The sequence below is a fragment of the Cherax quadricarinatus genome, chromosome 78 (genome assembly GCF_038502225.1).
Source record: "Cherax quadricarinatus isolate ZL_2023a chromosome 78, ASM3850222v1, whole genome shotgun sequence".
Lineage (NCBI taxonomy): Eukaryota > Metazoa > Arthropoda > Malacostraca > Decapoda > Parastacidae > Cherax > Cherax quadricarinatus.
In genome coordinates, this window is record NC_091369.1 from 17,832,843 (window position 1) to 17,845,553 (window position 12,711).

The following is a 12,711-nucleotide window of genomic DNA, read 5'->3' on the forward strand; positions in this document are numbered from 1 at the left end:
TTGGGTACAAACCTCTCCTCAGCCTCCTTGCATTTTGTTGCTACGTATTCCATCATCTCATTAACTGGCTTCCCTGCCAGTTCTCTGTCCCACTGAACCCCGTTCAGGAAGTTCCTCATTCCTGTGTAGTCCCCTTTCTTGTAGTTTGACTTCATTCGTCCTGGCCTTCCTGCTTCTCCCTCCACTTGTAGCTCTACTGTGTATTCGAAGCTTAAAACCACATGGTCACTGGCCCCAAGGGGTCTTTCATATGTGATGTCCTCGATATCTGCATTACTCAAGGTGAATACTAAGTCCAGCCTTGCTGGTTCATCCTCTCCTCTCTCTCTTGTAGTGTCCCTAAGGTGTTGGTACATGAAGTTTCCAGGGGTCGAGTCTTAGCTCCTGGCCCCGCCTCTTCACTGATCGCTACTAGGTCACTCTCCCTGAACCGTGAGCTTTATCATACCTCTGCTTAAAGCTATGTATGGATCCTGCCTCCACTACTTCGCTTCCCAAACTATTCCACTTACTGACTACTCTGTGGCTGAAGAAATACTTCCTAACATCCCTGTGATTCATCTGTGTCTTCAACTTCCAACTGTGTCCCCTTGCTACTGTGTCCAATCTCTGGAACATCCTGTCTTTGTCCACCTTGTCAATTCCTCTCAGTATTTTGTATGTCGTTATCATGTCCCCCCTATCTCTCCTGTCCTCCAGTGTCGTCAGGTTGATTTCCCTTAACCTCTCCTCGTAGGACATACCTCTTAGCTCTGGGACTAGTCTTGTTGCAAACCTTTGCACTTTCTTTGTGTGTGTGTGTGTGTGTGTGTACTCACCTAGTTGAGGTTGCAGGGGGTCGAGTCCTAGCTCCTGGCCCCGCCTCTTCACTGGTCGCTACTAGGTCACTCTCCCTGAACCGTGAGCTTTATCATGCCTCTGCTTAAAGCTATGTATGGATCCTGCCTCGGCTACATCGTTTCCCAAACTATTCCATTTCCTTACTACTCTCTGACTGAAGAAATACTTCCTAACATCCATGTGATTCATCTGTGTCTTCAATTTCCAACTGTGTCCCCTTGCTGCTGTGTCCCATCTCTGGAACATCCTGTCTTTGTCCACCTTGTCAATTCCTTTCAGTATTTTGTATGTCGTCATTATGTCCCCCCCATCTTTCCTCTCCTTCAGTGTCGTCAGGTCGATTTCCCTTAACCTCTTCTCTCTAGCTCTGGGACTAGTCTTGTTGCAAACCTTTCCACTTTCTCTAGTTTCTTTACGTGCTTGGCTAGGTGTGGGTTCCAGACTGGTGCCCATATGCTGCAGCAGTTATTTGGTTGATGTGTGCCTCAGGAGATGTGCCTGGTGTTATACTGACCCCAAGATCTTTTTCCTTGAGTGAGGTTTGTAGTCTCTGGCCCCCTAGACTGTACTCCGTCTGCAGTCTTCTTTGCCCTTGCCCAATCTTCATGACTTTCCACTTGGTGGGGTTGAACTCCAGGAGCCAATTGCTGGACCAAGTCTGCTGCCTGTCCAGATCCATTTGTAGCTCTGCCTGGTCTTCGACAGAATGAATTCTTCTCATCAACTTCACGTCGTCTGCTAACAAGGACACTTCGGAGTCTATTCCTTCCGTCATGTAGTTCACAAATACCAGAAACAGCACTGGCCCTAGGACTGACCCCTGTGGGACCACGCTGGGCACAGGTGCCCACTCTGACACCTCGCCACATACCATTACTCGCTGCTGTCTTCCTGACAAGTATTCCCTGATCCATTGTAGTGCCTTCCCTTTTATCCCTGCCTGGTCCTCCAGTTTTTGCACTAATCTCTTGTGTGGAACTGTGTCAAACGCCTTTTTACAGTCCAAGATAATGCAATCTACCCACCCCTCTCTCTCTCTTGCCTTACTGGTGTCACCCTGTCATAGAATTCCCGTAGGTTTGTGACACAGGATTTCCCGTCCCTGAAACCATGTTGGCTGCTGTTGATAAGCTCATTTCTTTCTAGGTGTTCCACCACTCTTCTCCTGATAATCTTCTCCATGACTTTGCATACTATACATGTCAGTGACACTGGTCTGTAGTTTAGTGCCTCATGCCTGTCTCATTTTTTAAATATTGGGACTTCATTTGCTGTCTTTCATGCCACAAGCAATCTCCCTGTTTCAATAGATGTATTGAATATTGTTAGGGGTACTCATAGCGCCTCTGCTCCCTCTCACAGGACCCATGGAGAGATGTTATCCGGCCCCATTGCCTTTGAGGTATCTAGCTAACTCAGAAGCCTCTTCACTTCTTCCTCGGTTGTGTGTACTGTGTCCAGCACTTGGTGGTGTACCCCACCTCTCTGTCTTTCTGGAGCCCCTTCTGTCTCCTCTGTGAACACTTCTTTGAATCTGATGTTGAGTATTTTATATGTCGTTATTTTGTTCCCTCTATCTCTCCTGTCCTCCCGTGTTGTCAGGTTGACTTCCCTTAACCTCTCCTCGTAGGATATTCCCCTTAGCTCTGGGACTAGTCTTGTTACAGACCTTTCCACTTTCTCAAGTTTCTTTGCATGCTTGGCTTTTTTGTGGGTTCCAAAATATTGCCGCATGCTCCAATATGGGCCTAACGTACACAATGTACTGGGCTTGAGCGATTCCTTATTAAGATGGCAGAATGCTGTTCTCAGGTTTGCTAGGTGCCCATATGCTGCAGCAATTATTTGGTTGATGTGTGCCTCAGAAGATGTGCCTGGTGTTATACTCACCCCAAGATCTTTCTCCTTGAGTGAGGTTTGTAGTCTCTGGCCCCCTAGACTGTACTCTGTATGCTGTCTTTTATGCTCTTCCCCAATCTTCATAACTTTGCACTTGGTGGGGTTGAACTCCAGGAGCCAATTGCTCGACCAGACCTGCAGCATGTCCAGATTCCTTTGTAGTTCTTCCTGGTCCTCGTCTGACTGAATTCCTTTCATCAACTTCACGTTACCTGCAAGGAGGACACTTCGGAAGCTATTCCTTCCGTCGTGTCGTTCACAAATATCAGAAACAGCACCGGTCCTTGGACTGACCCCAGTGGAACCTCACTCGTCACAGGCGCCCACTTTGACACCTCGCCACGTTCCATGACTCGCTGTTGTCTTCCTGACAGGTATTCCCTGATCCATTGTAGTGCCTTCCCTGTTATTCGTGCCTGGTCCTCCAGTATTTGCGCTAATCTCTTGTGTGGAACTCTGTCAAACGCCTTTCAGTCCAAGAAAATGTAATCTTCCCACCCCTCTCTCTCTTGTCTTACTGCTGTCACCCTGTCATAGAACTCCAGTAGGTTTGTGACACAGGATTTCCTGTCCCTGCAACCATGTTGGCTGTTGTTTATAAGCTCATTCCTTTCTAGGTGTTCCACCACTCTTCTCCTGATAATCTTCTCCATGACTTTGCATACTATACATCTGTGATACTGGTCTCTAGTTTAATGCTTCGTGTCTATCTCCTTTTTAAAAAATTGGGACTACATTTTCTGTCTTCCATACCTCAGATACTCTTCCTGCTTCGCCAGATGTGTTGAATATTGTAGTTAGGGGTACACATAGCACCTCTGCTCCCTTTCTCAGGACCCACGTAGAGATGTTATCCGGCCCCATCGCCTTTGAGGTATCTAGCTCGCTCAGCAGCCTCTTCACACCTTCCTCGGTTGTATGTATTGTATTCAACACTTGGAGGTGTACCCCACCTCTCCGTCTGTCTGGAGTCCTTTCTGTCTCCTCTGTGAACACTTCTTTGAATCTCTTGTTGAGTACCTCACATACTTCGTGGTCGTTTCTTGTGATCTTTCCTCCTTCCTTCCTTCCTTAGCTTGATTACCTAGTCCTTGCCTGTTGTTTTCCTCCTGATATGGCTGTACAACAGCTTCGGGTCAGATTTGGCTTTCGCTACTATGTCATTTCCATAATGTCGTTGGACCTTCCTTCTTACCTGTGCATTTTTTGTACCCTTGAGTGCAAACCTCTCCTCTGCTTCCTTGCATATTGTTGTCACATATTCCACCATCTCGTTTACTGACTTCACTGCCAGTACTCTGTCCCACTGAACCCTGTTCAGGAAGTTCCTCATTCATGCGTAGTTCCCTTTCTTGTAGTTTGGCTTATTTCATCCGGCTCTTCCTGTTTTCCCCTCCATTTATAACTCTACTGTGTATTCCAATCTTAAAACCACATGATCGCTGGCCCCAAGGGGTCTTTCATATGTGATGTCCTCAATATCTGCACTACTCAAGGGGAATACTAGCTCCAGTCTCGCTGGTTCATCCTCTGCTATCTCTCTGGTAGTGTCCCTTACATGTTGGTACATTAAGTTTTCCAGTACCACCTCCATCATCTTAGCTCTCCACGTTTTTTGTCCCCCAAGTGGCTCCAAGTTCTCCCAATCGATTTCCTTGTGGTTGAAGTCACCCATGATCAGTAGCTTTGCCCTGCACGCATGAGCCCCTCTGGCCACTTTGGCCAGTGTGTCAACCATCGCTCTATTACTCTTGCCTTGAGTACTCACCTATTTGTACTCACCTATTTGTGGTTGCAGGGGTCGAGTCCTAGCTCCTGGCCCCGCCTCTTCACCGGTTGCTACTAGGCCCTCTCTCTCCCCGCTCCATGAGCTTTATCAAACCTCGTCTTAAAACTGTGTATGGTTCCTGCCTCCACTACGTCATTTTCTAGGCTATTCCACTGCCTTACAACTCTATGACTGAAGAAATACTTCCTACTATCTCTCTGACTCATTTGTGTCTTCAACTTCCAATTGTGGCCTCTTGTTTCTGTGTCCCCTCCCTGGAACATCCTGTCTTTGTCCACCTTGTCTATTCCACGCAGTATTTTATATGTCGTTATCATGTCTCCCCTGACCCTCCTGTCCTCCAGTGAGGTCAGGCCGATTTCCCTTAATCTTTCTTCATAGGACATTCCCCTTAGCTCTGGAACTAACCTTGTCGCAAACCTTTGTACTTTCTCTAGTTTCCTGACGTGCTTTATCAAGTGCGGGTTCCAAACAGGTGCTGCATACTCCAGTATGGGCCTGACATACACGGTGTACAGTGTCTTGAATGATTCCTTACTAAGGTGTGTGTGTGTGTGTGTGTGTGTGTGTGTGTGTGTGTGTGTACTCATTTAATTGTATTCACCTAATTGTCGTTGCAGGGGTCGAATCATAGCTCCTGGCCCCGTCTCTTTACTGGTTGCTCCATGAATTTTATCATACCTCTTCTTAAAGCTATGTATGGCTCCTGCCTCTACCGCATCACTTTCCAGACAACTCCGCTTCCTGACAGCTCTACGACTGAAGAAATTTCAAAACATCCCTGTGATTCATCTGAGTTTTCAAGTTCCAACTGTGACCCTTGTTGTTGTGTTCCATCTCTGGAACATCCTGGGTACATGTCCCCCCTGTCCCTTCTATCCTTCAGAGTCGTCAGGTCGATTTTCTTTAAGCTCTTCTCGTAGTACACGCCCCTTAGCTTCGGTACTAGTCATGTTGGAAACCTTTGCATTTTTCTCTAATTTCTTTACGTGCTTGACCAGGTGTAGGTTCCAGACTGGTGCTGCATTCTCTAATATGGGCCTGACGAACACGGTGTACAGAGTCTTTAGCGATTCCTTACGGAGGTGTCAGACTGCTATCCTTAGGTTTGCCAGGCGTCCATATGCTGCAGCAGTTATTTGGATAATGTGCACTTCAGGAGATGCGCTTGGTATTATACTCTCCCCAAGATCCTTTTCCTTTAGTTAGGTCTGCAGCCTTTGGCCCCACTAGACTGTACTCTGTCTGCTGTCTTAAATGCAGTTCCCCGATCTTCATGACTTTGCACTTGATGGGGGTTGAAGTCCAGGAGCCAGTTGCTAGACCAGGCTTGCATCCTGTCAGGTCCCTTTGTAGTCCTGCCTGTTCCACGTCCGATTGAATTCTCCTCATTAGCTTCACATCGTCTGCAAACAGTGACACTTTACAGTCTATCCCTTCCGTCATGTCATTCACATATAACAGAAACAGCACTGGTACTAGGACTGACCACTGTGGCATCACGCTCGTCACAAGCGCCCACTCTGACACCTTGTCACGTTCCATTACTCGTTGTTGACTACCTGTCAGGTATTCTCTGATCCATTGCAGTACCTTTCTTGTTATACCTGCCTGACCCTCCAGCTTTTGCACTAATCTCTTGTGTAGAACTGTAGTGTCAAAAGCCTTCTTACAGTCCAATAAATGCCATCTACTTCCCTCCCCCCTTTCTCTCTCTCTTGTCTTACTGCCGTCACCTTGTCATAGAACTCCAGCAGGTTTGTGACACAGTATTTCCCCTCCATAAAACCGTGCTAGTTGTCGTAATCTCATTCCTTTCTAGGTGTTCCACCTCTCATCTGATAATTTTCTCCATGAGTTTGCAAACGATATATGTCAGTGACACTGGTCTATAGTTTAATTCTGCAAATCTGTATCATTTCTTAAAAATTTGGACTACATTTGCTGTTTCTCATACCTCAAGTAGTCGCCCTGTTTCGATTAATGTTTTGAAGATTGTTTTGGTGACACACAGAGCGCCTCTACTCCCTCTCTTAGGACCCATGGAGTGATGCTGTTCCGGCTCATCGCGTTTGTAGTATCTTGTTCGCTTAGCAGCCTCTTCACCTCCTCCTCGGTTGTATGTATTGTGTCCAGCACTTGATGGTGTGCCCCACCACTTCGGATTCCTAGAGTCCTTTCTGTCTCCACTGTAAATACTTCTGTAAATCTCATGTTGAGCTCTTCACATACTTCCCAGTCGTTCCTTCCTCAGCCTGGTTACCTGATCCTTGACTATTGTTTTCTTCCTGATATGACTGTACAACAGCTTCGGGTCAGACTTGGCTCTCGCTGCTATGCCATATTCGTATTGCCGCTGTACCTCTCTTTATCTTTGCATATTCATTTCTGGCTCTTCGACTAATCTCCTTATTTTCCTGGGTCCTTTACCTGGAGTTTACCTGGAGAGAGTTTCGGGGGTCAACGCCCCCGCGGCCCGGTCTGTGACCAGGCCTCCTGGTGGATCAGCGCCTGATCAACCAGGCTGTTGCTGCTGGCTGCACGCAAACCAACGTACGAGCCGCAGCCCGGCTGATCAGGAACTGACTTTAGGTGCTTGTCCAGTGCCAGCTTGAAGACTGCCAGAGGTCTGTTGGTAATCCCCCTTATGTGTGCTGGGAGGCAGTTGAACAGTCTCGGGCCCCTGACACTTATTGTATGGTCTCTTAACGTGCTAGTGACACCCCTGCTTTTCATTGGGGGGATGTTGCATCGTCTGCCAAGTCTTCTGCTTTCGTAGTGAGTGATTTTCGTGTGCAAGTTCGGTACTAGTCCCTCTAGGATTTTCCAGGTGTATATAATCATGTATCTCTCCCTCCTACGTTCCAGGGAATACTTTACTTTTCCATTTTCTAGCACATTTAGTTTTAGACTCTCTACACCTTTGGGTGAATCAAGAACTAGTTCTGGCCTTCCCATTATGTCTGTTACCCTTGGCTACGAGCCTTTCCTGTTTCTTTGCATTTTGTTGTCACATATCCCATCATTTCATTTACTGACTTTCCCGCCAGTTCTCTTTCCCATTGAACCTCGTGCAGGAAATTCCTCATGCGTGTGTCGTCCCTTCTTTTATAGTTCACTTAGCCAATGTGTCTTCATCGTTCTTTTACTCTTTTTTGTTTTGTGTCGGGCTGTACATTAGTGCAATAACCGCCTCGGGACCTTTAGTCTGAAGTGTTCCTATTATGTAGTCTCTTGCTTCTCCTGTCTCCTCTCTCCAATTCCTTAAAACTCCATTGGTTTTTAATGAGTAGTGCAACTGCTTCACCCCTTCTACTTCCTCTGTCTTTCCTCAGGATCTGATATCCAGTTGGAAAGATGGTGTGTGTTATCATTCCTGTGAGCAAAGTTGCCATGAGAGCGATTATGTCTGGTGATTGCATGTTAAAACTCGAACCTTCGAGCTTTAAAACACCACCCTCGTTGCCTGTCAAAATTCGAGACACCCTAAACCACTGAACCATCAATGTCACACACAACAGGCGTCTAGCAGCTTTAGACGTCCCTCCTGTTGCGGACACATACGTGGCTGTGGAAGGATAAGTATTAATTTCGTTCTCCTCTTGTTTCGAATACCAGTTACACAAGCAGTTTTACATATTAATGCATGCAAATGAGAGGAGAATGAAATTAGTTCTTTGTTTGCCACAGCCACGTATGTGTCCGTAGCAGGAGTGACGTCTGGTGCTACTAGACCTCTGTTGTATGTGAAACTGATGGTTCGGTGGTTTAGGGCACATCGAATTAATTTTGATAGGCTACGATTTTGGCGTGTTAAAGCCCGAGAGTTCGAGTCTCGGTCAGTGCAGCTGTTATTTGCTTAAAAGCACTTGTTCGTGAATGCATTAATATATATATACATATATATATATATATATATATATATATATATATATATATATATATATATATATATATATATATATATATATATATATATATATATATATATACATATATACATATATGTACAAATATATATATATATATATATATATATATATATATATATATATATATATATATATATATATATATATATATATATATATATATATATATATATATATATGTCGTGCCGAATAGGCAGAACTTGCGATCTTGGCTTAAATAGCAACGCTCATCTTGCCATATAGGACAAGTGAAAATTTGTGCATGCAATAATTTCTCCAAAATCATTCTGAACCTAACGAAAAAAAATATTTCGATGTGTTTGTTTATTATTAAATTATTGTAAACAAATCTAAAATATATTTAGTAGGGTTAGGCTAATATAAATTGTTATTGTTATAATAAGGTTAGGTAAGTTTTCTAAGATACTTTTGTTGCAAAATTAAAAATTTTTACATTAACATTAATGAAAAAAATATATCTTTAAACGTACAAGAGAAAATTTTAGAAAGGACTTAATTTTTAATGAGTTCTTGCTAATTGACCAGTTTTACATATTCGGCACGACATATATATTTATATATATATATATATATATATATATATATATATATATATATATATATATATATATATATATATATATAATATATATGTCGTGCCGAATAGGCAGAACTTGCGATCTTGGCTTAAATAGCAACGCTCATCTTGCCATATAGGACAAGCAAAAATTTGTGTATGCAATAATTTCGCCAAAATCATTCTGAACCTAACGAAAAAAATATATTTCACTGTGTTTGTTTAGTATTAAATTATTGTAAACAAATCTAAAATATATGTAGTTGGGTTAGGCTAAAATAAATTGTTCTTGTTATAATAAGGTTAGGTAAGTTTTCTAAGATTTTCTTGGTGCAAAATTAAAATTTTTTTCATTAACATTAATGAAAAAAATATATCTTTTAACGTATAAGAGAAAATTTTAGAAAGGACTTAATTTTAATTGAGTTCTTGCTAATTGACCAGTTTTGCATATTCGGCACGACATATATATATATATATATATATATATATATATATATATATATATATATATATATATATATATATATATATATATATATATATATATATATATATATATATTGAAAAATCGCGGAAGGGCGTGGAAATTCACTTGTTTTTTTAGAGAGACAGAGACAGAGACAGAAATTTATAGACAGTTAATTTTATAGATAACCTAATGGGTCTACCCTATTTTAATTTCAAGGAAAAGATATCATTAGAATTGGAGAATAATGTCAAAGACAGCGACTACACTAAGTGGTGGGTGCCTCTGACGTACACTTGGCAGGACGAGCTCAGTTTCAACCTGACACAACCCAGAGTATGGATGAGGAACACTGAGTCTCAGCTCTCGGTCCAGGCTCTCCCGAGCAAGGAGCAGTGGGTTATCTTCAACTTGCAGAGAACTGGCTATTACAGAGTTAACTACGACTTACATAACTGGGACCTCATCATCCAGCAGCTCCTTTTGGACTTCACTGTGATACCTGTCACTAACAGAGCCCAGCTAATTGATGATGCTCTCGACCTTGCTTTAGCTGGTAAGTTTAATGGAATGTGTAATCATGGGGGTATGAGTATGGGATGACGAAGCGCTTGAGTGAAGAATGATGCAGCGAGAATGATGGATGATTCAGGATGGATGACAGGGTGTATGAAGTGGCTGAATGGTGTATGAGAAGTGGATAATACAGCATGTGAATATTAGATGATTGTGTTTGTGAGGTTTGTAATGGAGCATATGAGAAGTGGATAATATGAGTTTGAGTGGTGGAAAGAAGAATGGATGATTACTTGATAGTTTGTGAGGGGTGGATAATTCAGCATATGGGTGGTGGATATTACAAATTTAATTAAATGCGCTAAGAAAATTAGTTTTCCTAAATTTTATTTTTTTATTAACACATCGGCCGTTTCCCACCAAGGCAGGTAGTCCGAAAAAGAAAAACTTTCATTATCATTCACTCCATCACTATCTTGCCAGAGGCATGCTTACACTACAGCTATAAAACTGTAACATTAACACCCCTCCTTCAGAGTGCCGGTATTGTATTTCCCATCTCCAAGACTTAAGTCCGGCCTGCCGGTTTCCCTGAGTCCCTTCATAAATGTAACCTTGCTTACACTCCAACAGCACGTCAAGTCCTAAAAACCATTTGTCTCCATTCGCTCCTGTCTAACACACTCACGAACGCTTGCTGGAACTCCAAGCCCCTAGCACACAAAACCTCTTTTACCCCCCCCTCCAGCCTTTCCTAGGCCGACCATTTCCCTGCCTTCCCCCCACTACTGATTTATACACTCTCGAAGTCATTCAGTTTCGCTCCACTCTCTCTACATGTCCAAACCATCTCAACAACCCCTCCTCAGCCCTCTGGATAATAGTTATGGTAATCCCACACCTCATCCTAATCTCCAGACTACGGATTCTCTGCATTATATTTACACCACACATTGCCCTCAGACATGACATCTCCAATGCCTCCAGTCTTCTCCTTGTTACAACATTCTCAAACCATGCCTCACACCCATACAAGAGTGTTGGTATAACTATACTCTCATACATTCCCTTTTTTGCTTTCATGGATAAAGTTCTTTGTCTCCACAGACTCCTCAGTGCACCACTCACCTTTTTCCCCTCGTCAATTCTATGATTCATTTCATCTTTCATAGACCCATCTGCTGACACGTCCACTCCCAAATATTTGAGCACATTCACCTCCTTTATATTCTCTCCCTTCAATCTGATATCTAATCTTCCGTTACTTAATTTCAGCATCAAAAAGTGTGCAGTTAAATATTATTTTCATTAATCATCAGTATCGTGATCAAAATCTCAAGAACTGGTTTAATGGCAAAATCACCAAATTTGTATCAAAGGTAATTTGAGTCTACTTAGGTAAACGAAAGAGACATTTCAACAAAATATATTCAAAATGGTCGGCTTTTCAAAGATGGACGCCAAGCATAATAAATTTATATACAGTACATCAGGAAATGTTTCATGATCTTGGTACCACTTTCAATATTTTACTGATACACTTATACAGTAGGAAATCAAAATGATCTTTGGTATTAATTACTGACAGGGAAAATGGAGCTGTTGGATTTCCCTTCTGAAAAATATTAATGGAATAATAAGCTTATAACTGACAAATAAATAAAAATAATAATTAGAGATAATTTGAAGAAGACTTCCATGAAATAAACCTAACATAAAAAAAACAGAAATAACAATAAACCAACTAAACAATTCTAAATACAGTAATAAAAATTAAACATTAGAGGAACAGGAACATATCAAAGGAGACATCCTAGGGTCATATGTCCTATAAAGGCAGTTTGAAAATTAATGCCACATAGATTAAGAGTACCACGTTTCACAGGCAAGCTTTAGATAAATTGAGTGATGATTGACTGGGAGGTGTAAATTCTCAAGGTCTTTCAGGCACCTCGTAATGTAATAGTAATGTTCTCAGTCTGTACGATATCATGGTCCATGTAGGATACCCAGAACTGAGGAGTTTTCCCCATCTGCCCATTAAAAATGTCTTTTTGAAATGTCCAATACCTGTCTGGATTATTATTGCACTTTTTGCAGTCTCTCTTTACTTGGCGAAGAGCTGAGGTCTCTTAATCTCTGCTTTTCTTGTGCAGGTAGGCCTTCGAAGGTGAACTGGTTGTGTTCTTTCAAGTAATTCCTTTACAAGAAGCCTTTCAAGACCTTCCATAAACATCTTATGGGACAACATATCCCTTTCATATTCTTCCCACCCAGTACTCTATACGCAGGGCCAGATCCTCCTGGCCTGCCTTTAGTAGAACATCAATGAGTCCATTTCCTTCCATCTTTTTTTCTCAGTCACACCAAGGTATACACAGATTAGGTGGAATACTCCAATTAGAATGTGTTCAGCATACCTCTTGTGCTCATTCCACTCCAGTGGATTTTTTTCATACATACATATAGTGCATATTAATTGGGATCGATGAAATAAGACATTTATTTGGAAAATTAATGTTTATTTGAAAAATGCACAGTAATGATATGACAGATAATTGATTTAATAAGAAATATGACTACCTTTTGCTCTAACAAGCATTGCTTCTCGCTTTGGCATAGAATCGACCAATGCTGAACACATTTCGCAAGTTCGTCGTCGTACCAGATCCTAATAACAACAGCTATT

At 42.2% G+C, this 12,711-nt stretch overlaps 2 protein-coding genes across 2 annotated transcripts in view; one reads left to right on the forward strand and one right to left on the reverse strand.

The window, feature by feature from the left end:
• Positions 1–12,711, reverse strand: part of LOC128701482 (inactive hydroxysteroid dehydrogenase-like protein 1) — a 375,829-nt gene that overhangs the window by 134,366 nt on the left and 228,752 nt on the right. The gene's annotated exons all lie outside the window — the stretch shown is intronic.
• Positions 1–12,711, forward strand: part of LOC128701496 (uncharacterized) — a 186,708-nt gene that overhangs the window by 36,260 nt on the left and 137,737 nt on the right. The window contains exon 5 of the mRNA XM_070101522.1: positions 9,726–10,062. Within this exon, the coding sequence (XP_069957623.1) occupies positions 9,726–10,062 (337 nt within the window). The remainder of the gene's footprint in view (positions 1–9,725; positions 10,063–12,711) is intronic.